Raw genomic sequence first — 24,727 nt, 5'->3', positions numbered from 1 at the left:
TGCAAACTCAAGACTCTGCCATCTCATCACATTGCTGAGGTCCGGGGCCGCCAGCTGAAACATCTTAGACTTGCGTTGAAATCAATATCGTCGGTGGTCTCCAGGACATGCAGCCAATATTGAAACTGGCCGCAGCGTCCCTCAGCCGACCCCTTCACATCATCCACTAGTATGACTCGCCGCCTGCGCCGTTGTGCGGCTGGCCAACTATGGGTGGATAGCCGTAGGCAGAGGCGTCTTGCTCAGACGGGTCAAGGTTGAGGTTCGACATAGGGTTTGTGCCTTCAGCATTGGGGAAGCCCGTTGGACGAGCCAGTCCAGGACCACCTCCGGCTGGGCCACCAACAGGTCCTCCAGCTCCATAGCCAGCGCTTGGGGGTCTCTGATTGTCGCCGCGGGCAGACTGAGTTTCACGGTACTTGGATAGGTAGATCTTGAGTGCTTCAGCGTAATTCTCGAAGCCAAGCGAGGTCATGGCGAATAGGATGTCTTCGCCGTTGACTGTTTTGCGCTTCTCCTGCTGGCATTTCTCCGAGGCTTCACTCGTGATAAATGAGATGTACTCGCTCACACATTCCTGCATGCATTCCTTGGCTTCTTTTGCGATCTTCGCGTTATCAGGAAGAGCAAGCTTCATGATACGAGCCACATTGGCAATCGGAAGCCATCGATCCTGCTCCTTCACCTCAAACTCGCCTTGGTGTCCCTGTGCGTCGTGGTGATCCTTGTCTATGTGGTCTTGCTCTTCTCCTGATTGCGCCTCCGGGTCAAGATCGTGTTCCTTCGAAGGAGAGACCGACGACATGATTAAAACTGGGCTGGATAGGTGTAGTGGATCTTTGGTTTTGCGTAAATGCTTTGTGCTTCGCGTGCGCGTTGCACAGTAGTCTTGGGTGGGGAAAGCGTCGGCCCGGTGGTCGGGATTTGGCGATGATGTGGGGTATAGTGTTTCAAGGACGATGATTCGACTTCAATATGGAATGCGATCACGTCGTAACTGCTGCTGTGGAAATAATGCGCCTCACAACTTGGAGTCTAGCTCTGGAGACCATTGATGATGTGACGCTGATCATCACATGACATATCACATGACACATGAGAGTCACGTGTTGACAGGAAAGCTCAGTCAAGTTCCTTATCTTCTTCTGTATCTTCTGTGTTAATGCATGTTGGTGAAAAGCGAAAAGCAAGGTCCTCCTTTAAACGCGGGACTACGGTATTGGGACCTGGACCAGGGGCCGTTGCTGTAGGTCCAATCGACATGTTTCCATTTGAATGGTTTCAATGTTGAGACCAGCATGTATTCAATGTTGGTATTTCACAAAATTACCTGGAGGTCTGGGCGTATTGCTGTGGATACGGGCTGTGGCATTTATTTCCCAACTATATTCCAAGTGCAGACCTCTCCCATCGCCTTGTTTCTTACAATAATCCACTTCCACATTTTCTCTTTTCTATTCTATGACGATCATTCGGGTTGTACGACTTACACTCTATACCAATCGCAAGGTTCAAATGGGAAATCTGCAAGCCCCCGGGTCAGCACTAGTGGTTTTGTTCCCTCCACAGTGGGCCAGTCCCTGATCTCAACACCAAACTTGGGGGTTTGGGGCCTGTGTACTACGAAAGCCAAACCAATTCTTTCGAGCTGTTTCGTTCTTGACAGAGATCCACCTGCATCCCGGCCGAATATTGGATCAACGCTCAAGCCCGAATGTGATGCCTCGGTCCCAGCTTGGAAGCGCCGATCCAGACTAACCTGGGCAACTCGTCCGTGCCTACGTAGGCGAGCTCAGCTTTCCCCGCGTTCAACTCGTACCGTCCTGTATGCTATACATATGTAAATTATAAAGGATCTGTGGTTGGTTTAAACGCAGTCTTAAATGGAGCTTGAATGTAGTATATTGTATAATAGACAAGGATTTGAAATTTGCCTCAAATCACATTCAAAACAATGACGCTGCAGGCGGGTTACGCCCACACTCGGGCCTTAATGTACATATCGACCGAGCTGCTTATCTTTTCTTAAGGTTAGTCCTTATATTTAGTCCTATAATATAGTCCTAAATGTTAAGCTCTTCATTTTTATTCATGTCAACTATTTATCCCTATTGGCCCCGAGAAGCTTTTCTACATAGCTTCCTTCTTTGGAGGGTCGAGAGTTAGTTTGAGCTCGCATAATCCGTACCCCTCCTGACTTTGTTTTATTTTCTATTAAACCGCTGCATTACCTCCAGGGCTACAAGCGCTGCCTCGTTAGCTTCCTGCAATCATGGGTCTTGGAGTACTGGAAGATACGAAGCTCGCGCATGTCCCAGGTAAGATTCCCCTAGCCTTGCCCGCCCAGGCGCAATCGAAACCAGCGTGGCTCATCAAGACCTCAAACTCCAGGCACCTCCGATATCTACGAACAAAACACCGATGCGAGCGACCAGACCCCAGGCGCCTCAGGCCTCAAATGCGACTGGTCGAGCAACCAGCCGATTATCCTCGTCCCGCAACCGAGCGATGACCCAAACGACCCATTAGTATGTTCCAGAGAGCACCGTACCCCGAGACTTCGTTCCACAGGCACACAAGCGCTGACCCAAACGGTCCCATTAGAACTGGCCATTATGGCGCCGCGATATGATCCTTGCCATCCTCTCCTTCGTAACGATCCTCTGCACAACCCTAAGCTCCATCCTAGCCGCAAATACGGTCACCATCGCAGATTACGAGGAAATCACGTTCACAGCAGCCGCGCTGTTGACTGGATATCACCTGTGTGGTGTCGGCGTGGCGGGCATTCTCATTGTGCCAACGGCTCGAGTCTGGGGTAAACGTCATCTCTTCTTGATCGGGCATGTCTTGATGATTATCAGCTGTATTTGGGCTGGGGTTAGTGGCAAGAACAATAACAGTCTCATATGGGCACGGATATTCCAGGGTGTTGCATTGGCGCCGTTTGAGGCGTTGGTCAATGCCTGTGTTGGAGATCTTTATTTCGTTCATGTGAGTTGGGCCTTATTTTCCCTGTAGATTTGAAATATGAGGAGACTGATGGAGATAATATAGGAACGAGGAAAGCGAATGGCTGTATCCAATGTTGCACTGTTTGGTGCGGCCTTCCTGACTCCCGTTGTGGTGGGCAAGATCACCAAGTCCATGGGTTGGCAGTGGTCTTTCTATTTTGTGGCAATTTTCCTCGGTGCTTCATTGCCACTGATGTTCTTTTTCGTGCCTGAAACTGCTTTCCGGCGCTCTGATTATTTGAACACCGACTTCAAGCGAAGCGGCGGGCACGGCGAGTCCATGGAGTCTCATGTCTCGCTCAGTGGGGCTTCCAATGACGATACTAAGGAGCTTAAACCAGTCTCCAACAGCATGAACGGAAGTTCGAAGACTGAAGCCGCGATAACAGTTCCCGAGAAAGATTCCTTCGCTCAATCGCTCAGGCTTTTCAATGGACGAAAAACAGATGAGAGCTTCTTCAAGTTGCTCTTTCGTCCATTTCCATTGTTCTTCCATCCGGGCATCTTCTGGGTAAGCAACCCACTTCGCATTTAGTTTCACACACTGATTCAATTACAGGCTTGTCTGATCCAGGGTGTCGTCATCGGATGGGCGGTATTTGTCGGTGTGGTTCTAGCAATTGTATTTCTCGGACCTCCAATGTGGTTCGAGGAAGACAAGACCGGATATCTTTACACCGGCGCCTTCATCGGTTCAGTTGTGGGCCTCATTTTGTCTGGTCTGCTTTCCGATTCCATTAACAAGTTGATGATTCGGCTCAACCACGGCAAATACGAGCCTGAGTTCCGGATCCTTTTGGTGATCCCCCAGCTTATTTTCTGCGGCATCGGAATCTATGGATTCGGATGGACTGCAAATGATGTGATGCACTATGGCTGGCTGCTACCAGACGTATTCTTTGCATTCTTGATCGTCGGCATGGTGATGGGGGCCGTTGCCGCTTCACTCTATATCGTCGATGCCCATCGTATGTAGACTACCTGGCCTTATGTGGAACTGATTGCTGACAATACTAGGCGAGATGGCCATTGAGGCATTTACCTGCATGTTGGTTTTCAAAAATATGTTCAGTTTTGTCCTGACCTTTTTCGCCTATAAATGGTTTGCCCACGGGGGAATCAAGCATACCATGATTGTCATCGGTAGCATCCAAGTAGGCATCTGCTTGTTGAGTATTCCCATGTGTAAGTTTTGCTGTGTGTGTGGCATTGTTCACCTGGCTAACGCTTTCCCCGGTATAGATGTCTTTGGGAAATGGAACAGGTCTTTCTTTGCGCGTCATGACATCCTTGACATGCTTCATCTCCGGTAAGATGCTGATACCGTTGGAATTCTTGAGCAGTTCAAGGGCTGGATATTTATGATCTTACATGGCATGAGGATAGAGCAAGCATTTGCTATGAGACTTTACATCTTTTTACACAATTCGATACCAAAATCAGCTGAATCACAACATTTACATATTCGCCTGGGCTCGGTAGATGACGATCAGTTAGCTGATGAAAATGAGCACTTTTACAATAACAGTGATTATTGAAACTACTATAAGATTGCTCTTTACTTAGTATGTGGTATGGTGGAATATATATTCATTGAATGTTTTTCGCATTCAACGAGAGATATCAAGTTGGTTGAGCGCTTTCGCGAAAAGGGATGCAGCTAGGTGCCCAAGCCCTAGGGTGTAGGGCCGAATGTAGCACGCCTGGAGAATCCAAAACTCCTGTAAGACCTTCTTGGCTTATCTGAAGCGGTCGAGATCCTAGGGCTGGGATTCTCGACGTCTGACTTTTCTGCTTGACCGAAAATGACACGCATGAATTCTTGCATGTCCTGGATCAAATCAAGGAAGCTGAATTCTAGCACGGGAATGAAGAAGCCCAGTATGGTGATTGGAATTGCGCAAACGAAGAACATCCAGATCTTCGGATGGGTCTCCCACTGTAACTTTTGCGTTGTCTCGTTGGTTTGGAGAGTGAAGAAATTCATTCCGAAGAATCCCTGCAAAAGATTGTCAGTTTTGTTCAAAAGTGCAGGTTGGATTCGAAAGCTCACCGAGATAAAAGTACTCGGCAAAAATAGCAATGTTAGAGCAGACACAGTGTCGTACAATTGTTTTCCTTCATTCCGAGTTTGCTTCAGAATACCTTTGGAGATATTGCTGTCCGCGACGGCAACAAAGTTGGAGGCCTGACATATTTAGTTGACATCCCAATACACTCTTTTGTAGATAGTACTCACACACTTGATCTCGTTATCCATCCGACTCACAAATGCCTTGGCCCGAAAATTCAAATTGGAGATCATGTTTTCACGAAGCAGAAGCGCTTTCGATAGTCGCTTTGTTGCTGCGGAGGAACGAGTCTTCGACTGGATCCATAGATCATGGTCTCGTACAATTGCCTTAAGGTTGCCAGAGGCCGCATTCATTGTCTCGGAGATATGAATCACATGGCGTGATAATTCGTGAAGCCGGCTGTATCGTTCGACGAGGTTCTCGAATGTCTTGTCGTTGTCAGAAGAGTCGGTTTCTTGGGGTAGCTCCTTGCCACGCGTCTATAAATTGTTAGATATATACTGTATTTTGTAACGATGGTAAGGCAAATACCTGCTCTATAACCCGCACTGGCTTCCGGAAACTCCACAAATCTTCCTCGCACTGGTCCACCACGATACTAAGTGCAAACTCTAGCATCAGGAATGGCTCTTCCTTCCAATTCCTGAGGTCTGTGTTATGCAGTAGGCGTCTTAGCCGAAGGACAATATCGTCGTCAAGATCGAAACATAGAAGAATATTGGTTTCGTCAGCAGATTCCTCCGGTTTGGCTTGGCCGTTATCTGTCTCTGAATTAAGAGCCGAAGACCGCCACAAGGTACAAAAGGCCATATAATGCCAATCACCCTCATAGTTTGGGGTAAGGGTTGGGACTAGATCTTCGTCGTGCTCGCTTTTTGGCGTGGGTGGCCTTGCAGGGTCTTTCTCCCTCACTTTCTTGGAAAGAAAACGCGAGAATGTTCCTTCATGATACTTCTGATTAATGAATGTCCGGAAATTATGTTGTGGTCTCATACCATAGCTTGTTTCTTCATCAGTTTGTGACAGATTTTCAGTGCTGCCAAACATTCCATTTGCATTCCAGCCTAGTCTTCGAAAGAAGAATTCTGGAAGAAAGAATTTCTTTAATAATTGTCTGCACAATTCTTCACTTCCCTCAGCTTTTAAGATTCCTTCTTCCACTTTAGGCATGATGCTGATATTAACATTAGCAAGTTTCGAATATTTTGGCGAGTGATTTCGTTCACATGACATGAATCCCCGGCTTTCTATAGAACTAGATTAAATGTATCAGCATGCTGTGGGGACAAAAGGCTTTTATTCAGTTGACTAACATCCTCTGCCAGCAATTCAGTCTGGTCCAAATCCTGGAGCTCCGGCAGATTCTCATCTCCCGGCATCGATGGTTGAGGAGCCGGTGATGCGGTACCTGAAGGCAACGTCCACCGCCAGTAGTTGATGTTTACTGGAGCATTCGCTGCCATTATCGAGGGACTGCACAAGGGATTGTTGCTGAAATCTGTGCAAGGAAATAGGAGATGAGAGGAAAACAAGTTCCCCCAGGCGCAACCAGATCAGCCTCGCATTTTGTGCTCAGGGGGAGCGCGGCACCAGGTGGTCTTTGCCTTAATGGCAACACGAGGTACATCTTGCATGAGGCAATCTTCGACCTGGTTGGCCGTGGGACTGAGCGGCACTTTTTAGTGCTTGTTTTGCTTTTTAGCCCCCAGGAGTAAAGCGCGTGGCTGGGGCTGAGAATGAGAATCGAGTTTTTCTCCAATTTTCTATAAATAAAGCATTATATGAGTTTTTTCAAGTCAATGGAACATTTTTACTGAGATTATACATGTATTGGACACTTTCCATCCACCTAGGTTTAAAAAATCGTACACAAAGTAGAGTCAATGTGATTGTTTACTCAGGCCCGTGGCAGCCACTTATGGGTTGCTGCAGCGCTTTCATTAGCGAGACTAGTTTCTTTTAGCGTGTTTTGCGAAGGCCTTACCTCTCTGTCAACATATTTCCCCCTCATGTCGGGATGTGCTTATATTTGTCGGGTGGAACACTTCATCTTGCTCCATACAGTACGTCCCGTAACTGGTGTCACCACCTGCACTCTTCGACTATTTCTCGAATCCTAATTGCCAAGACACACTAGTACATATTGGAATCTTTCCGGAGTACGTACTATCATTATTATAGGTCGCGACCGTAAATCAATCCCGTGATGTCGCTTCGCAAATTGAGCCACTCTTATGTGTAGATTTTATATCAGACTGGAGCAAGAGACCAAGGGTGTAACGGGCTAGGCCCGTTCCACGCGCTACGTTGATACGTAGCTATCAGTCCTTACCAGTCCTTTTCAATCTGAGCTCTGTTTGACTCAGCGCCCGCACCTTTGTTCGAGCCATCACTCACTAGTATCTTACTTCTTCAACGAATCAACTCAGTCATCAGCCATACGCTGCATTATTCGCGTAGAGATAGCGATTTCCTATCGGCCCCACACATAGGGACTGTGTTAATAAAAAGATACTATCATTGGTAAGACTAAGTAATCTAGTGGAGCTGCTAGTCTGAGAGGGTGTGTACAACATAAATATGACTAATTACCGGACTAACCTTGGAATTAGTTAAGGCTGTCAGGGGTTATTGTTAGGTTTTGACCTAGAAGATCCATGGATCGATGCCGTCACGTATAGCCAATCATGTAGATTCCCTGGATCTAAACACGAGATCAGCGTTCGCGGATTTTGACCATGTGTGGTTTAGCGCATAACTTTTCTGAAGCCGCGCCGTTGACGACCACGTAATGATCCATCTAGTCATGATATAATGGAGTGACCGCGCAGCCTCTGCTGCTTCATTCTCTCCATGCGTTCTGTCCACTGCAATCGCAGAAACAGCAGTCCTACCTCTGTGTTCTCCCAATTACCCCTCTTTCAATGTCAACAACTACATCACTGATGGAATCTGACACCCTCGCGCCGGATATTACGGCTGCCACGAATCTTGGCCAAGGGCTTTCCTACGAGCTCGTGTCAGAAGGGAAGCTTCAGACGTACCGCATCACAAGGCCCGGTCCTCAGGCCGACTCTATGTACTACATTGAGACCCACGAGACGCTCTCTAAGCACAAATTTGACCTCCTACTTCACCAAGGAGACTCTAAGGACGGAGACGTCCTCGGGGTTGTGAAAATGCACCGTCGCGGCTTCACTATCGGGCTTGGCGATCCAGCCGGAGAGATAGAGGGCAAGCAGATGATATGGGAAAGATTGGAACGGCCCGAGAAGTATAGTCACAAGATATACTATTTCGATTTTGGAGCCGGGGCGCAAAGGATGACATACACATACCGGAAATCATATCGTGCACTAGGGAGGCTGAAGAGCATGGAACTCCGCGCTGGAGGTGTTGATGAGGAGGATGGACAGCTCCTGGCAAAGTGGGTAGGAAGCAACTCTTGGAAGATGAAGGCCGGCAGCTTGTTCATCGCATATACGGCAAAGAGCGGACAAGATCACAATGCAGCTCGTGACGAAGAGACTAAGAAGTGGGAGATGATGGTTTGTTTGACCACATTTGCAATTATTGAGAGTCAGGTCAGAAGGAGTAAGGGTTAAGGGTATATGAGGACGTCACGATATAGCTGGGAGTGAGGCTGCTTTGCTTAGAGCAGAGTATGCTTGTCAATTTTATATATTTCACCTACCAGTGCTTTCCGTGAGCCCTGTTCTTTCTGTAATATTGCACTTAATACCCAAGAAGATTTCTCGAAAAGTATCAGGATGCGGTACAGATACGTGTTGGGAACCGACAGATCGTATTACTACAGTCAGGCTATCTCAGGATTATAGACAAGACGTAGCTCGGAGAGCTACAGCAGGATCGAGGAACGGCATGGGGGTAAGGTTCAGTAGGATCACATGACCCAACTCTAACCACCCAGATGCACATTGTGACAAAAAGTCCCCCGATGGACGTTAAAAAGTCTCAACAAATCCCCTGGTACCGTACGAGCACGTGGGTAGATGCCCCCAAATCTAAGCTAATTTTTTGCCTCACAAGTCACAACCCCCATTAAGGTCCATATACATGGTAAGTCAGATCTTCCCTTAAAATAAGGGACAACTTTTCACCATAACTTTACGCTGGGTGTGGAATCTCTAGTTACGCGTAGCTAACTGGTCACAGTTAAGTTAGAAGGTATCTGGGTTATACTTGCCTGATGCTCCACAGCTTCCAACGTCAACGATCTGTACTCTCAACTGTACCGTTGCCTTATAGGCCTTATACGGGCTAAGTCCTTTTGAGGAATCGAGGAACGATGCCAGGTAGTGCGCCGAATAGGTCAGTACCGAAGTAGGTGGTGACACCAGTTTCGGGACGTACTGTACAACATAAATGTCAGTTTTCGAAGAAAAAAAGACTACATTAGAACCCATCATGAAATCTTAAACCAATATAAATGATCTATATCTAACCAAGACTGAATAATAAATCGCTAGGGTCATAATTAGTTCTTTGACCGGCAAATAGTTAATCCGACTGACATCACCTGTCCCTGACCCGAACCGTATGTGACCCGAACCATCAAATGTATCTACGCGGGTCGGAATTAATGCTTACCAGTGGAACAGCATGACCGTAGTAAGAATTGACCATGACTCTCTCCAGGTTGACAAACATTTGATGCACGAAACTCTCAAGGCATACATCGACGGAAAGATCCATCCGCTGATAACGAGCCGCGTCTGGCCGCGCATTCTGGTCTGTGGCCACTATGCTCGAAGTGCTCCCAATGTACATATTTCACCCACTGAGAAACGAGAAAAACGATTTAATTGGCATCGACCAATAGCGGTTATCGTCAACGATTTGACCCTGGAGATCAGGTGTTTCCCTGGACGAGACTACGTGCAACATTACGCCCTCCTCATCGCATACCACCTTAACTTGAACTCGATCAAGGCACCTGCCTCAGTGGTAGAATATCTTCTACCTTCTTCAGAAGCTTGTATGAATATTCTCTTGCAGTCAAATCTGCGATTCATGGGCCCTGTCCACACCGTCATCCTCGGGTATGTGGATCATCTGGCCACCAATGAGGATTATATCTGGGAAACAGGGACAGACATCCCGGATCAGTTATTCGCATGGAAACGCTTTCACTTGGCTGATGGAAGTGTTGTTGCCTTCGTGGGAAGCATGATGAGCCTTTGGGGCGATATCATCGGAAATGCCGTTCGCACAATGCGAACCCAGAACAACATATCCAGTGTTCTTTACGTGGGCAAGGCAGGCTCATTGCGAACCCAAGATGTGCCAAATCAGGTGCTAGTGACTGGTGAATTGAGTCGCATGGATGGCAAACTTCTTTCCTGGGAAAGCCCTCTCAATCCGATACTATCGACAATGGAAATCGCACACCTTTGCCAGGGGATTCAGGTTACGGTGCCAAGCCCCTTGGTCGAAACTGAGGATTGGTTGGCCAACAACAAGCAAGATGCAGATTGGGTGGACTGCGAGGTCGGTTACCTGGCAGAAGCCTGCCAAGACAACAATATTCGATTCGGGTATTTGCACTTCATTTCAGATAATGTGGCACAAAAATACATATATAATCTTGCAACGGAGCGCCAGCATGCTGTTATAAGGGCGCGGAATGGCATTTGGGACAAAGTCCGGCAAGTCCTAGCCACACATCTCGGTATAGAGGACTTAGGGGGAAGTATGCAGGGGAACTTTTGTAAAATATAGACAAGCATTCAACTTCAATACTGTTCGTTTATCCTGCATTGATCTCTAAAATAGGAGCTTGCAAGCTGGGATACTAAGCTATGGGAGTACAGTATGCTGTGATCCTCCTACTTTTTACTTGTGAATTATTTGTGCCTTTGAGAAATCCTTACTTGAGATCCAGAGCTAGGTAGGTTAAGGGCGACGAAGTATGCCACATCTGGGACTTATTCCCAATGGGTAATATTGCTGGGCAAAAATTCAGTATTTCACCCTCATTTTGAACCTTCCAAGGTTGGACAGGGTTGCTTGGGCTCTTTACAAGAGAGTAAACTATGAGAATTTGGTTGAGACGATTTCCGATCTTGTCAATTTGGTGGAGTCATTTCCCTCCAGAGCCCACAAACAGGGACAACTGGGTAGAAAGGAGGTCCAGCTTATGAGCTCCGGCAGCTTTGAGCTCTTGAGGAAGGTTATGGACGACGACGAGGTTCTAAAGCATATGCTCCAAATTGAACTCCAGCAACGCACTATCCGTGTCGGAGAAGTTCAAGTGAAGGATGATTCCGTGGGCCAGATTGGTGACAATGTTGAGTTGGCGAGCCAGGCAAGTAACATCGAAACCAAAGTCGTCGGCGGATCCGGTCATGCCATTTGCATATTGGTAGCAATATTGCATCAGGAAAGACCAGCTATGACCAGGGAGTAAGAATTACGAGCAATGATATCCATATCAATTCCTTTCTCTTTTCACTCTTCTCTTTTCTATTTCCTCTTTTCTCATTTCTTCTTTCTCCTTTCTCCTTTCTCCTTTCTCCTTTCTCCTTTCTCCTTTCTCCTTTCTCCTTTCTCCTTTCTCCTTTCTCCTTTCTCCTTTCTCCTTTCTCCTTTCTCCTTTCTCCTTTCTCCTTTCTCCTTTCTCCTTTCTCCTCCATTTCCCTTTCCCATCCCCCCCCCTTGGCCCCATTTTTCCTACTCAGTCAAGCTCGTGATCGATCAGATTCCCCAAGGCCAGAGAGGGCCGCTGCATGGACTAGCGATAGGCATCAAAGATATCATGAATACTAAAGGTATCGTATAGCATGCTTTTGTGACCACCAGCACCGCTTATACGTGCCTAGATATGCCAACAGAGTTTGGATCTCCCATCTATGAAGGACATCAGTCAGGCTTTGATTCATCCGCCGTTGCAATTCTACGAGCTGCAGGGGCTCTCATCTTCGGTTCGTCAATTCTGGTATTCTTTCACTCTATAATCTAATCCCTTCCACAGGCAAGACCACCACGACAGAGTTCACCGTGACCAACTCGGGACCAAGCACCACTAATCTTCATGATCCCAATCGCACCCCAGGCGGTTCTTCGTGCGGGTCTGCGGCGGCAGTAGCCGACTACCAAATCCCGCTCAGCCTTGGATCACAGACTGGTGGGAGTGTTATTCGCCCGGCATCATTCACTGGAGTGTTCGCTATGAAGCCAATCTACAATGCCATTTTACTGGAAGGCCAAAAGACCTTCGCACCTACCTTTGACACATTGGGGTTCTTTGCTCGTAGTGTTGAAGATCTACAGCTACTTGCCGATGTTTTTGCCCTCACAGACGACGGGCCCCCAAGAGATATCCCGCTGGAAGATCTATCCGTTGCTTTGTTGAAGACTCCGATGTGGCCTCAAGCCGGACCTAGCCCTGTAGCAGCCATGGAAAAGGCTGCCGCCATTCTCCAAAACAGGGGCACACAGGTTGCAGAAGTCTCCTTCTCACCTGAGGTCAACGATCGTGTTGCTCTGGGACGAATGCAGAAAGTGATCCTCAACGGCGAAGCCCATGCGTCTTTTTTCAGGGAGTATCGGGGGGACAAGGCAAATCTCGCCGCGGAAATTCGAGGCCTCGTCGAAAACAACGGCAACTACACCAAAAAGGAGAGGATGGAAGCCTTTGATGCCCACGCTAGAATGCGTGAGACAGTGAGCAATCTAGCTGGGAACTACTCAGTCATCCTTGCGCCTAGTGCCGTGGACGAAGCGCCCCTCGGGCTTGGCGATATGGGCACTGCAACTTTCAATACTCTGTAGACGGCAAGTCTTTTCTTTTCTTTGTATTTGTTTCATCTTTCACTAACTCCACAACAGGGATTTCATATGCCCGTCGTCAACATACCTGCATTCATCGGTGCTAATGGTATGCCTGTCGGCATATCTCTCGTGGCCCCCAGGTTCAGTGATCAGCATCTCTTGAGGGTCAGCAAGATTCTGGGTGACGCTTTGATAGCCGAAGGTGGTTGGAAAGTGTAGATCTAGCATCGTTTCTAGGGGCGAGGTAGGAGTTAGGCGCCGGAGGTGGAATTTATCAAATGAAGTAAATGATCGCGTTCGTATTGGATAATGATAAAATCTCGAAAAACTGACTCGGTGACTGCTTGATGTATCCGCTCCGTAGGAATCCTGTCAATGTAAATCTTGCAGATCACTGCTAGTAGCAGTCTGTGCTACATCGTAGTATTTTATTTTATTTTAAGCAACTGATTACGATACATTGTGTGGTTAAAAAGGCCTGCTTTTGGTGACATCTCGCTTGAGCACGAAAAACTACTGTGAATTCATATATGACGAGTAAGGCCTACCTACACTCGACCGAGTTCAAAAAAACATATCGATTCATAGAGTATCAAGTATTCCATCCTGTAAATGCATGAGTTCCAGTTCAAGAGAACGTAATTTGCACAAACAAAGAGAACAATGAAATACCCATGGTGGCAAAATCCTAGGAATAGCATCTTTGAACTGCCCATGGGTGAGTCCACATGCCACCGTAAGCAACATAACATATGAAACGGGATAAAGAGAGCGGCTTTTGACTAACAAAAGAAATATCGTAGTAAAAATAGCAACAATGAAAGTTAGAGGGCGAGAACCCTTCCTTATTGGACTGACGACATAGACAGGAACCTGCTTTCAGTATGGAGATTTGGCCCATTTTTGTCTATGAAAACATCAGACTCGCTCTCAGCTCACTTCACATAAATAGACTTGGTTACGAGCTTTTGAATTTATCTGCCCATATCATCTCATTACCTGCCCAACTTTCCTCCCCCAGCCACAGATCCCAACAAAATGGACTTGCGACGAGCCCTATCCAACCTTTTTGGCAAGTTCGACCTCGGCAAGTTCCAGCTTGGCCAATTCCAGCTTGACAAATTCAAGCTTGACAAATTCAAGCTTGACGCAGCCGGTTTAGTAGCTCTGGCGGACCTCCAGAGTATCGCTAAATGGACTGCTATCACTGGTACTTCATCTTTCATGGATAGTCTTTTTCTGGCGCCAGGCATTCATAAACAGTCCTCGGCCCCTAGTCTAAGTGGTGGAGAGTTTCCCCCAATGGGAGCTTTGACGTCAGGATACGTTTTTCGGATTGAGAATGAAGCCACAGTGCACTTTCTGCAAAGTGTCGGAAAAACCGGCAATCTACTCAACCTAGTCGTGGACTTGCCGCCTACTACCATCATGGAGAAGTTGAGATACTTTATCGAAAGCCCTGGGAAGGTTCCACTCTTCCTCTATTCAATTGGTCAGGTCTTGACAATCGCTGTTATTATCATCCTTGCATTTTTGGAAGACTGGTGGGCCCTGGTGACACTTGCCATGTGGATGTCTGCTCGGATTTGCAACATCTGGTCTATCAAAAGACGGAGTCACATTGGCTGGAAAGGCAAGGTAGAGCCTGGGGTGAATGGTGATCTTCTTATTTTGCTCACCCAAGACCGATGGATTCGTCTTCGGGGAACAGTCGATGATTTGAAGGCTGTTACTTCCGGGCAATGGCTCCGGGACAAAACTTTGCTTGACGAACTCCTCATCGCCTTCTCAACTCTTGTGGTATACCTGTCCGCTGTGCTCTCGGGAAACTCGTCCACAACGGGTAGTCTGTATCTTCTTTGTCTATTGCTTGTATCAGCGGGGCTATTGGAACTATGTACGGGATTATCAAATGGTTTCCGAATGTATGGGCGTCAGCTCAGGGTGGTTGGCAAGCCGACCCCTTATACACGGCGACTGGACTTGGCAGAGGAACTCATACAAGAGACAGGAAGGGATGACTGGGCAATTGGTCTCGGCATGATATTGACACCCACGGGTCGAGGCGAGGGACCTGTTCTTCTCTGATCAACTGTTACGTGCAATGTTCCATCAAGCTATGTCAAGTATCTGAACATTGAAATAAATCGCTACTTTAAGACTTTGGGCAAGGTCACGGGGTCATGATACGTTGGATTCCATGGCTATTCCCGAGAAGTAGATCTACACGTGCAATATATACATCGGAATACCACATAGTAGATACATATGTATTATTTATAGGGACTTCATGACCTTGTAAGTCTCTGCGTTAATCTAGGCCACTCCAATAAGATGCTATGTAACTACGTAGTTAACTAGTTAGTTAATGAAATCCTTGGCGATTGTTGCCTTATTAATAAGGCCACAAGGACCAACTCCCTACGATGTACATCACTACCTGATCACTACCTTAGTGTAGCCGAGTGTTATCGTCACTAGTATTTTGATCTTGCAACGTGGAATCGGCATATATGGCGGAGTATATATCGACGTAGATCAATGTAGATCAGGGTTCATTCAGAAAGTCCTTAGAGTCCTCACGTCACCACCGAAAAATGGGCCTCCGCTTGTTCAAATGCGGAATCTTCACTCCACTTAATCTTTCACTAGCGCGCATGGAGCTCTGAGTAGCTCCGGGACAGATCGATCTTCCCCATAAAAAATCCCAAAATCTACAAAATCCCCCAAAGCGATGATGCAATGGCTTCTCAATCGACGTCACGGGGATGGAAGAAGCTTTCCGGACTTCCATTCCATACCCACCACGTATAGTTTTGTTCTCTGCCAATCCTCTTTTTTTCCAAGACTTCTGTTTTATCTGAATTTGTTGCAGTTCCTGAACAATGGCAACTGTGCAAATGACTCGCCAGCCCCGGCTAGCAGATGATGGTAAGATGATCGTCTCATGATCTCCAGCGGTCGGATCGCTAACCTCACGTGAGATAGCCGCCACAGCTGCCCTATATGTGACACACCCTGAACATAGGGCATCTCTCCGCGCCCCAACCGCAAACAACACGCAGCAGTTCAGTGAGTATCATCCCTCCATACGATAGGCGAATACACCCAAGCTGACAATGCGCCTTGCGCCAGACCCCCGCGCGGCCGGTGATACTCCAAATCTCAGCCACGCGTCCGCTGCCTCGGCGCTCGCACACGCGAATCGCAAACCAGTCGAAGTATGGCGGCCCCCGACTAGACAGCCTGCCGCTGAGAAGGCCGCATTATGCGTGAAGGACTACGCTCCGCCCGAGCAACCCCAACCCACCACCCAGCACAGTGCAGAGGGACTGGGAGCTGCAATGCTCGCTATTCGCGAACAGAGAGCCTCGGTGGGCCAGGCCCCTACGTCCGCTGACCACAGGCGTGGCAGCTCAGTAACCGATCGTTATCACCATACAGCCGTCGGTGGCAACCCGAAGGACAAGGCGCTCCAAGCCGCGTCGGGCGCTTACGCGCTCTCGCGTAAGAGAGCCGACTCGGCACCCAGTGACCCAGGGGTTACCTCCGAATTACCATATGGCCGTTCAGCCGCCGGCGCATCGCGACATGCTCGCGTGGAAGAGGAGGGCCCGCTTGATCGCTTAGACCCTGCTCTAAAAGCAAGCCGGATCCAGTATGCCGCTAACACTAACCCGAAGATGTACACTTCATCGCCACCTGTCCAAAGCGAAATCGAGGAACAAAACTACAATAACTCGCAACGCGCTGCTGCTATATCAATGGCAAAAGACATGTACAAAGTGACGAGTCCCGAGAAACAACCTGGCCAATCTCACGCTGTTCTAGCAGCCCAAAAAGGAGTGACTCAACCGGGCTACCGCAAGACCGCACCCACCGTGGATGGGATTGCCATCCGGCATGCGATCGCCCTACAGGAAGCTGCACAAAAGCGAGCCGCCGAGAAGCTGGCGCTTATGCATGATGAGCATGCAGAATACCAGCGATATTATGGCACCGCACCTCAACCGCAACGGTCGCGCTTGACCACCCGCCGCAAGAGAACTTCGAGCGATGCGGATGCCTCCCAGATCGACGCGGAGCAGTCGCGGCAAATCCGGAGCCAGATGACCAGCCTGCAGACCAAGTTGGACGAGGTAGATGTGCGAAAGACAAGGGATCGTGAATTGCTTATGCAGGCTGCCCGCCGCAATGTGGACCAAACCCTCCAGGACATGGAGGCGCAAGTTTACGCCAACACCGGTCGCGCTCCGCCTTCCGTACAGAGGGGGTGGGATGAAATTGCCCAGCAACGCCAGCGACGTGAGGCAGAGGATTTTGAAGGCGCTACCACTCAAGGAGATCGAGTGAACATCGGCGGCCAAAAGTTTATGGACATGGCCGACATCGACGCTGTCGCTCGGTCTCGCCTCCAGCCTGCTCTCGATGAGATTGCCGAGGATGCTGAGCTACGGAGAGCCCATGATATCGAAGCCCGTCTGGACGCTGAGGAGGAGGAGAGACATGCTGCTGTGGAGCGTCAGCGCGAAGCTGAGGTGAAACAGTTAGAGAAGCAAGTGAAAGGTTAGTTACACTGTCTTCCCTCTTTCAAGATATCTTATGACTAATGAATTAGGTGCAAGCAAACGCGACCACAAGTTCGAGAGCAAGGTTCCCAAATTCTTCTTGTGGAGGAAGAAGGGCAAACGAGCTCGGGTTGAGGAATCCGAGACCGAACAGGCTCAAGCTGTCTCGCCCGTTACCCAGGGAGGCGTAGAAGAGCAGGCTCCGACTACAGTCCCGTACAACCATGTCTCGACGGACGCCATCCCCGAGCAACCTTCTATTGAGACAGAAGACAACGTTTCGAGGATCGCCAATCCAGAGGAAGCTTCTATTCCCACAGAGGTAGCCGGTCCCGCAACCGTTGTTGCAGCCGCCTCCTCGGTCCCAGAGACTGAACCTTCAAAGCCTGAAGAAAACGAGACAAAACCTGAAGAAAACGAGACAAAGCCTGAAGAAAACAAGATGCCCGCAGCAACCCCACAGCGGCCGACACGAAGCCCGACCGAGCCTCCCCAGATCGAGCAGCGAGATGCAGCCGCCTCAGGCCCAACAATTGTTCACTACTTCACGCCACCAGTCACAAGCCCGCGCGCCGACACCAAGCTCAAGAACTGGTTCCGCGACCGTCTCGTTCGCCGCTCCAGTGGCCCAGTTCCCATCTACCCCCACCAGCCTGGCCCGGAATCCACCACAGACAACGAACCTGCCTTTCAAGGCGGCGTCAGTCTAACCGGCCGCGACGAGCCCCGCGGCGCAGCACTTGGCTCACACCCTATTAGCGTGGGTGAAGCTACCACAACCCACAACAGATCTTCGAGTTACTACAGCAACGAACTTGATGTGACCAAGATTAATAGTGCCAACTCTTTGCCAGAATCTACTAAACAAAATGGCAATGGCAAGAAGAGGAACCCTCTGAGCAGGACGTTCCTCAGGGCCGTCTCCCGTAGCCCTGATGAGTCGAACGATGGTGACTCGCGTCGTGACTCGGGGGTTCAATCTTCGTCCAAGGATATCGGCGGCGGTGATCTCCAGAGTCTGCAGGATAGTACTATTGGGCAGAGTCTTCCTGTGCCACCTACTATTGGTGAGACGGTGAACGGGAAAAGAGAATCGCGATTCTCCGAGAATCTGTGATACTCATATTGAATGTTGATGTGTATGTCTATTTGAAACGTTGACTTGATGTACGATTTTATTATTTTTTGGATCTTACGGGTGATTTATTGGTGGTTTTTGGAACTTGAAATCGGTGAATCTGGAGGCTATTGGAGTCGGGTTGTTTACTTTGCTGGTAATTTTCGGTGCTTCGTATATACTCGATCTAATTAACGATGTCTTTATGAAACCCTAGCAACATCATTGAACATGTCTTTCAAGATGAGCAATAACACGCCTAAGCGTATCACCCACAACCTTGTCTCCCAATTCCTCATCCCCATCCAAATCAATAACCTCCTTCGCCTCAAACCCATGCCCCTGTCCCTCCGCACACTCCAGCGAAACATCCACTCCAAACGCCTCTAAAGTCCTAGCCACAGCAACACTCTGCTCAAACCCAACCAACTCATCCGCACCCCCATGCAAAAGAACCGTAGGCGGAAAACCCTCCTTCAACCCAAAGCTAACCGGGAAAAGCACCCGGTCCTCCACCGAAACCGCCCCAACCCCCTCACCAACAATCCTCCCCGCCAATCCAGGCTTTCTTGCAAGCACATCCGCATACCGTGCCGCCTGATGCAAAGCCCCAATCCACCCAAAGCGACGATCAGCAGGCGGGCTCAGCGGGAACGGATACCCACCAATAGCATCATTCCGCATTGCATCCTCAATCTCCTCCAAAGCTTGCGCTTCATTATCAACAGGACCACGAAGCGGCCGTCCCGGGTGGATATACCGCTCACTGGCTGGATCCAGCATCCCGTAAATGGAGAGCACAGCGAGCGGCCTCGGTGTAGCCGGGTGCGCGGCAGCAGCGAGGGCGAGATACCCGCCTGCGCTGGAGCCGGCGATTATCACCCGCTTGCTGATGTTCGCATAGACCCAGTTTACGGCGTCTGTTGCGTCTTGTAGGATTTCGAAGCCTGAGGATTCTGGGAGGAGACGGTAGGAGGCTGTTGCGTATGTCCAGCGTCGTTTTTGGCAGGCGTTTATTAGCCAGTGTGGTGGGAAGGTGGTTTTTTCGCCTATTACCTGTGATATGGGAGTGAGATAGGGTGTTTTGGTTTAGATGGTGGTATTTTGTGTTTTGGACTCACTAGGAAGCCTCCGTGGAAATGCAGGAGGGCGGGGCTGTTTTCTTCTTTGGTTGGAGGTGTGAGGACATCGATCTCTAGTGAGAGGCCGTCTACGACTTTGAAAACATATGTGACTGACATGATTGTGTGTGGGATTTTATGTTTTATTGGAATGGAGGATGGCCTTTTTATTTAACTGCTCGCTCATAGGCAGGAGATACCCCGGGGGCCCGCGGGATTTCCCCACACTATATAGCGGATTTGGTAGTTGGAGGGAACAGACGGAAGAGTTTATATATTTAATAGGCTAACCTCAATTGGCCCGTTATAGCTGTATAGGATCTTGTGCAGAGCGTAAATAGTCTGTACAATATGTACAATATGTACAACGTGTAATGGCTGTGGGAAATCCCGCGGCTTCAAAGTGTGGGGAACCACCGGGGATGGCAGTCACGGCAGTTATATTGTATATTTGTATTTGTCTATTTCACATATATATTCTACACGTAGCGCATGGCTTCTCGGGTTATTTGATTCATTGCCTTTAATACTTCTCCAAAATGCTCGACGTCTCACTGGTAGCATTCGAGGTGCTGGGGCCGGTCCAAACAACCAGTCTGGTAACCGGTCTCGCGCTTACAGGATGTATATCGTACATGTTATATTTCCACCCCCTTTCGCAATACCCAGGGCCAAAGATAGCTTCTTTGACGAGTCTCTGGAGGGCATATTATGTTTACAAGCTAGTTCTCCACGAGAAGCTAGTCGAGCTACACCAGCAGTATGGGCCCGTCGTCCGAATCGGTCCTAACCATCTCCATTTTTGGGACGGTGAAGCTATCGCCCCGATCTACAAAGGGGGCAGGAAGATGGGAAAGACAGAGTTTTATGATGCCTTCACTGCATTTAACCCCAATCTCTTTGGGGGCAGGGATGAAGATGTCAGAGGTCACCTCTCTACTTATCAGACAATTTGCTGAACAAGAACAGATCCATTCCCTTCGTCGACGACAACTAGCCCACGGATTCTCACAAACATCAGTCGAAAACTTCGAGCCCCTCATCAATAGCCAGATAGAGATCTTGCTCAGCAAACTCAACGAGTTGGCAAAAACCGAAGAGGTCTTTGACCTGAAGTCTACCATCTCGTGCTTTGTTCTTGATATCCTAGGCGAAGTCGCATTCAGCCGGCCTTTCAATGCCCAACTCAGAGGAGAAGCAAATGAAATACACGCAATAAACGACCACATCCTCCTATCATGCGTAATTGGTGAACTTCCCCTCCAAGCACTGTCAAAACTTTTAGCTCGATGGTCGCCTGTTCCGTGGATGCGAAAACTGGGGAAGAGCAGAAATAACCTCAAGGCAACGTGCTCCGAGTGCGTTAGCAACAAAATCAACAATGCATCCGACCGTCGGGATCTACTCCAAAGCCTTGTGACTGCGAAAGACGTTGAAACCGGCGCCAGTCTCACTGAGCAAGAAATTAATTCAGAGGCGTTTGCTATGCTGTGAGTATATACCTAGGACTTAAAAATTTTCGATTGTGTACTTATTTGTACCAGGGTAGCAGGCTCTCATTCGACCTCTGGTACACTGACACTCCTCTTTTGGCACCTCATTCATAACCCAGAGGTATATGCTGCCGTCGCCACTGAGGTAGCCCGTATTCTTCAGCCACTAGAAGATGGAGACATTTCTTATCCCATCAGGGGACTGGAGGCTTCTTTGCCATACACCATGGCATGCGTGAGGGAGAACTTTCGCCTGAACCCAGTGTTTACCATGCCGCTATGGCGAAGTGTCGGGTCACCAGGCGGTGCGAGAATTGGCGAATTTGACGTGCCATATGGTGTAAGTTTCGCTATCCTTCTAACTATACCGGTCATAGTCTCCAGTCCATAATCTGACCCTTGAATACGAGAAATAGACCAATGTCTGCATCTCGAATTATGTCCTCCATCACAATCCAGAGATCTGGGGCGAAGATCATGCGGTATTTCGTCCAGATAGATGGCTGGCAAAAGACGAGCCCAACCGGAGTCGGTTCCTCATCCCATTTAGTATTGGACACCGCATGTGCATCGGTCGAAATCTCGCCATGACCAATATATTGAAGACGCTTACTACCTTGATCAGTAAGTTCGAGTTTCATCCCATCTCTCGGGATGACCATGTCCGGGTCCGCAGCTCGGGGATTGGGGAGATGGAGGGATCCTTTCGATGTAAAGTTTCCGTGAAACGCTGAGGCATGGCTCATGTATGGGATTGGAAAATCTATGGACAATATGAAGCGAATGAAAGACTTCAGGGAAAAACAAAATTGTCTACTGTCAGAGCTCTCGGATAGCTTGGCACTTCAGACGCTACCTAAGAAGCTAGAACGAAAATACGAGATGAAGACTATGTAACAAAAGGCCATCAAGTAAATCTGGTTCTACTATGTACGCACTAGACATGAGGCTATAGTATGTTACTGTAACGATACAGGATTGTGCACATTTATCAAAAGTTTATGCGCAATTCCTGGCTTGTAAACAAATGTGTTTGTTTGGCATAGTAATAATACCGAACATGTGACATGCGTATCATCACCAACCCCCCAGCCTTTCCTCTTTCTCCACTTGCATCACCCCGAAACATGGGAGATACGTGTACTAACTTTGAACACGAGAAGTCATTGAAATTCCCTGGAAATGGAATCTCAAACTTCTTCAAATGACCAAATGAACTCTATGCCTTTTAAGTGCTCAGTTTGCTCCCAAATCTTCGGAAAGATCCAACACCTCAAGAGACACAGATCAACCCGTACGATCTAAACCCCTTTGGGTATCCCTTTTATTGTTATCAACAACTAAATCCTTATTTGGTAGATATTGACAAGAAACCACATCTCTGTGAGTTCTGTGGTTCTGAATTCACACGCAGGTAAAGTCAGGCCAACTTTCAGTTGATAGCTCGGCCATTTGACGAAACCTCACCTTGACAGTGATGCCCTTCGCCGTCACTGGAAGGCTTGCACAGCCCGTTTAGCATCTGGCAACCAAGTTCCCCGGCGTACTCGATCTGGAAAGAGAAAGCATGCGTGTGATCGTTGCACAGAGCGCAAACGCGCCTGTAACCAAGGCAACCCTTGTGCTGAGTGTACTCTTCAAGACTCCGAATGCACGTACATTCAGAAGAAGCAAAGATATTCACAGATATCCATGAGCGCGGTAGATTCTCATGGTGACAATGGTGGGAACGATGTTCCTGGCGCTTCCGAATCCCAGCAAAAGCCAAGTATCCAGGGCCAACAGTTGAGAAATACTATTGGCATCGCTGATCGATGCCGGTTTGACTTTCTCTTGAAGTTTACTCGTGCAGCTGGAGTCAATGAAGCGTATAACTGCAATCGCTTGTTCACGGCAGATGAACTATACGACCAGAGTGTCTCTGAAGATGGCACATCTCAAACGAACCTAGATCCATGCCTTCTGGGTGAGGACTATTTATGGCCAGATGGGGATAGGGGACCATTTACCAGATATAACAGTTCCACAAGAGAAGACCTCGCCAATGATGCCCTGAGGCTTCAATCCAGTCACATTTGGGACATGCTTCTCCCTTTCTGCGATGAGAAAACAGAAGGGAGTGTAACTATGGCCGATGTTATTTCATTCTTCTCGCCAGAGAATATCCTCCATTTTCTTGACATATTTTGGGATCGCTGGTATCCCCACTGTCTAATCTTCCACAGGCCAACATTCAAAATTGACTCCTGCTCGCCTCTCCTTCTTACACACATGGTACTCATGGGAGGCTGTATATCCCCATATAGGGCTGATCGCTACATTGCAAGGCTACTCCTAGATATTGCAGAAGGGATTGTGTTCTCACAGCCTATGTTCTCGGCCACAGCAACCCGGGTTGAAGGTACGGATCAAAGCCATCTAACCCAAATCAGCACTTTGCAGGCAACATATTTGATTTGTATTATGCAAAAGTGGGAAGGGAGCAATGAATCAAAGGTCCGCATTCAGCGTGATCAATTCACAAAATTTGTGTCAGTACGTACAGTCTATCAAATCACCTACCATTCCTCAAGACTGGTCTCTAATTAGTATTTACAGGCAACGCGGGCAATGGGATTGTCAAGGGCTAGACACAGCCATCGACCCATTACCTCGGAATTTGACGATTCCGAATGGCAAGCATGGATTGAAAGAGAAGAAGTCAATAGGTGCGTTCAATGAAATCAAGCTTATCAGGCTTGCCAGTCGTATATTAATCCCAACACAGAATGTGCAACTATGTATTTCTTCTTGACTCCGCTTTTGTGATTTTCCACAATTCATTCCCACGAATGGTTCTCCAAGAGATGCAGATTGATTTGACATCTCCAGAGCCATGGTTTCAAGCATCTTCTGCAGCCGACTTCCTATATGCTGTCCAGGCAAACCCAGGACTACCGGAGAAGCATATATCTCTTGTTGATTCTGTTCGCAGGTTGTGCAATGCTAGCCCGAACCAAAGCACGGACTTTTTGAGCGGTGCTAGCAAGCTGAATCTTTTCACGGTCGCTACAGGTGAGCTTTCCCTTGATACTATTCGCAGATCGTTCAATTAACTCTCGGGATACAGCGATCCATGGTCTTATATTTCATCAGAAATCCTCGTTGTACACGCTTCCACTTTCCGATAACCCGCTAGGCAAGGCACTCGACCGGTGGGAGGTCGCTTGGAAATCAAATCAGCAGCAACCACTGTATACGCGGGCATCGAGGAATACAAGTCGTCCAGCCGACCAGGAATATGGGTTTATGCAGTACGCTGATGAGTTTGCTGTCCTGGCACGTATCTCTCTCAAATTATCATATTTCTCACCAACAGAATGGTCGGAACTTATCGAGGGATTGTCTGATCGCTCCTCTCGCGGCGAATTTGCTACTTTTGATCAAGCCGGCATGGGCCCTATTGGGGATTTGATGCTGGCTGTGGAAAACTTGAGCTTGAATAGGTAAATAGTCAGGCTAGTTGTTCTTGGTACGTATCCTTGATGATAGAAATGAGAAACTCG

General features: G+C 48.3%; 10 protein-coding genes across 10 annotated transcripts; 7 read left to right on the top strand and 3 right to left on the bottom strand.

Annotated features, from left to right (window-relative positions):
- Positions 1-166: 166 nt before the first annotated feature.
- N7471_004184 (nuclear transcription factor Y subunit beta) lies at positions 167-805 on the bottom strand (the record flags this gene model as incomplete). The annotated part of the gene is made up of 1 exon (XM_057276903.1): positions 167-805. The coding sequence occupies one exon, from the start codon at positions 803-805 to the stop codon at positions 167-169; it is 639 nt and encodes a 212-aa protein (XP_057136513.1).
- Positions 806-2,272: 1,467 nt separating this feature from the next.
- Positions 2,273-4,327, top strand: N7471_004183 (putative MFS transporter; the record flags this gene model as incomplete). Its single annotated transcript, XM_057276902.1, has 7 exons — positions 2,273-2,318; positions 2,392-2,528; positions 2,605-2,994; positions 3,058-3,525; positions 3,574-3,982; positions 4,032-4,199; positions 4,257-4,327. The coding sequence occupies 7 exons, from the start codon at positions 2,273-2,275 to the stop codon at positions 4,325-4,327; spliced, it is 1,689 nt and encodes a 562-aa protein (XP_057136512.1).
- A 362-nt stretch (positions 4,328-4,689) lies between these two features.
- N7471_004182 (uncharacterized protein) lies at positions 4,690-6,552 on the bottom strand (the record flags this gene model as incomplete). The annotated part of the gene is made up of 7 exons (XM_057276901.1): positions 4,690-5,013; positions 5,068-5,202; positions 5,254-5,568; positions 5,621-6,030; positions 6,085-6,263; positions 6,316-6,344; positions 6,403-6,552. The coding sequence occupies 7 exons, from the start codon at positions 6,550-6,552 to the stop codon at positions 4,690-4,692; spliced, it is 1,542 nt and encodes a 513-aa protein (XP_057136511.1).
- A 1,461-nt stretch (positions 6,553-8,013) lies between these two features.
- On the top strand, positions 8,014-8,694 carry N7471_004181 (uncharacterized protein; the record flags this gene model as incomplete). The annotated part of the gene is made up of 1 exon (XM_057276900.1): positions 8,014-8,694. The coding sequence occupies one exon, from the start codon at positions 8,014-8,016 to the stop codon at positions 8,692-8,694; it is 681 nt and encodes a 226-aa protein (XP_057136510.1).
- A 1,018-nt stretch (positions 8,695-9,712) lies between these two features.
- On the top strand, positions 9,713-12,883 carry N7471_004180 (uncharacterized protein; the record flags this gene model as incomplete). Its single annotated transcript, XM_057276899.1, has 4 exons — positions 9,713-10,647; positions 11,234-11,474; positions 11,892-12,033; positions 12,084-12,883. The coding sequence occupies 4 exons, from the start codon at positions 9,713-9,715 to the stop codon at positions 12,881-12,883; spliced, it is 2,118 nt and encodes a 705-aa protein (XP_057136509.1).
- Positions 12,884-13,921: 1,038 nt separating this feature from the next.
- On the top strand, positions 13,922-14,971 carry N7471_004179 (uncharacterized protein; the record flags this gene model as incomplete). Its single annotated transcript, XM_057276898.1, has 1 exon — positions 13,922-14,971. One exon carries the CDS (start codon positions 13,922-13,924, stop codon positions 14,969-14,971), a length of 1,050 nt encoding a protein of 349 aa, XP_057136508.1.
- A 465-nt stretch (positions 14,972-15,436) lies between these two features.
- Positions 15,437-18,568, top strand: N7471_004178 (uncharacterized protein; the record flags this gene model as incomplete). Its single annotated transcript, XM_057276897.1, has 4 exons — positions 15,437-15,814; positions 15,872-15,955; positions 16,019-17,449; positions 17,502-18,568. Exons 1-4 carry the CDS (start codon positions 15,769-15,771, stop codon positions 18,566-18,568), a joined length of 2,628 nt encoding a protein of 875 aa, XP_057136507.1. The 5' UTR covers positions 15,437-15,768.
- A 222-nt stretch (positions 18,569-18,790) lies between these two features.
- Positions 18,791-19,809, bottom strand: N7471_004177 (alpha/beta hydrolase; the record flags this gene model as incomplete). The annotated part of the gene is made up of 2 exons (XM_057276896.1): positions 18,791-19,624; positions 19,690-19,809. The coding sequence occupies 2 exons, from the start codon at positions 19,807-19,809 to the stop codon at positions 18,791-18,793; spliced, it is 954 nt and encodes a 317-aa protein (XP_057136506.1).
- A 419-nt stretch (positions 19,810-20,228) lies between these two features.
- On the top strand, positions 20,229-21,916 carry N7471_004176 (Cytochrome P450 E-class group I; the record flags this gene model as incomplete). Its single annotated transcript, XM_057276895.1, has 4 exons — positions 20,229-20,609; positions 20,659-21,179; positions 21,234-21,522; positions 21,599-21,916. The coding sequence occupies 4 exons, from the start codon at positions 20,229-20,231 to the stop codon at positions 21,914-21,916; spliced, it is 1,509 nt and encodes a 502-aa protein (XP_057136505.1).
- Positions 21,917-22,874: 958 nt separating this feature from the next.
- Positions 22,875-24,671, top strand: N7471_004175 (uncharacterized protein; the record flags this gene model as incomplete). Its single annotated transcript, XM_057276894.1, has 4 exons — positions 22,875-23,717; positions 23,781-23,890; positions 23,950-24,236; positions 24,292-24,671. 4 exons carry the CDS (start codon positions 22,875-22,877, stop codon positions 24,669-24,671), a joined length of 1,620 nt encoding a protein of 539 aa, XP_057136504.1.
- Between the last annotated feature and the right edge of the window lie 56 nt (positions 24,672-24,727).

Source organism: Penicillium samsonianum (genome assembly GCF_028829775.1).
Source record: "Penicillium samsonianum strain IBT 33392 chromosome Unknown utg000003l_segment0_segment0, whole genome shotgun sequence".
NCBI classification, from domain to species: Eukaryota; Fungi; Ascomycota; class Eurotiomycetes; order Eurotiales; family Aspergillaceae; genus Penicillium; species Penicillium samsonianum.
This window is presented reverse-complemented; position numbering and strand designations above follow the sequence as displayed.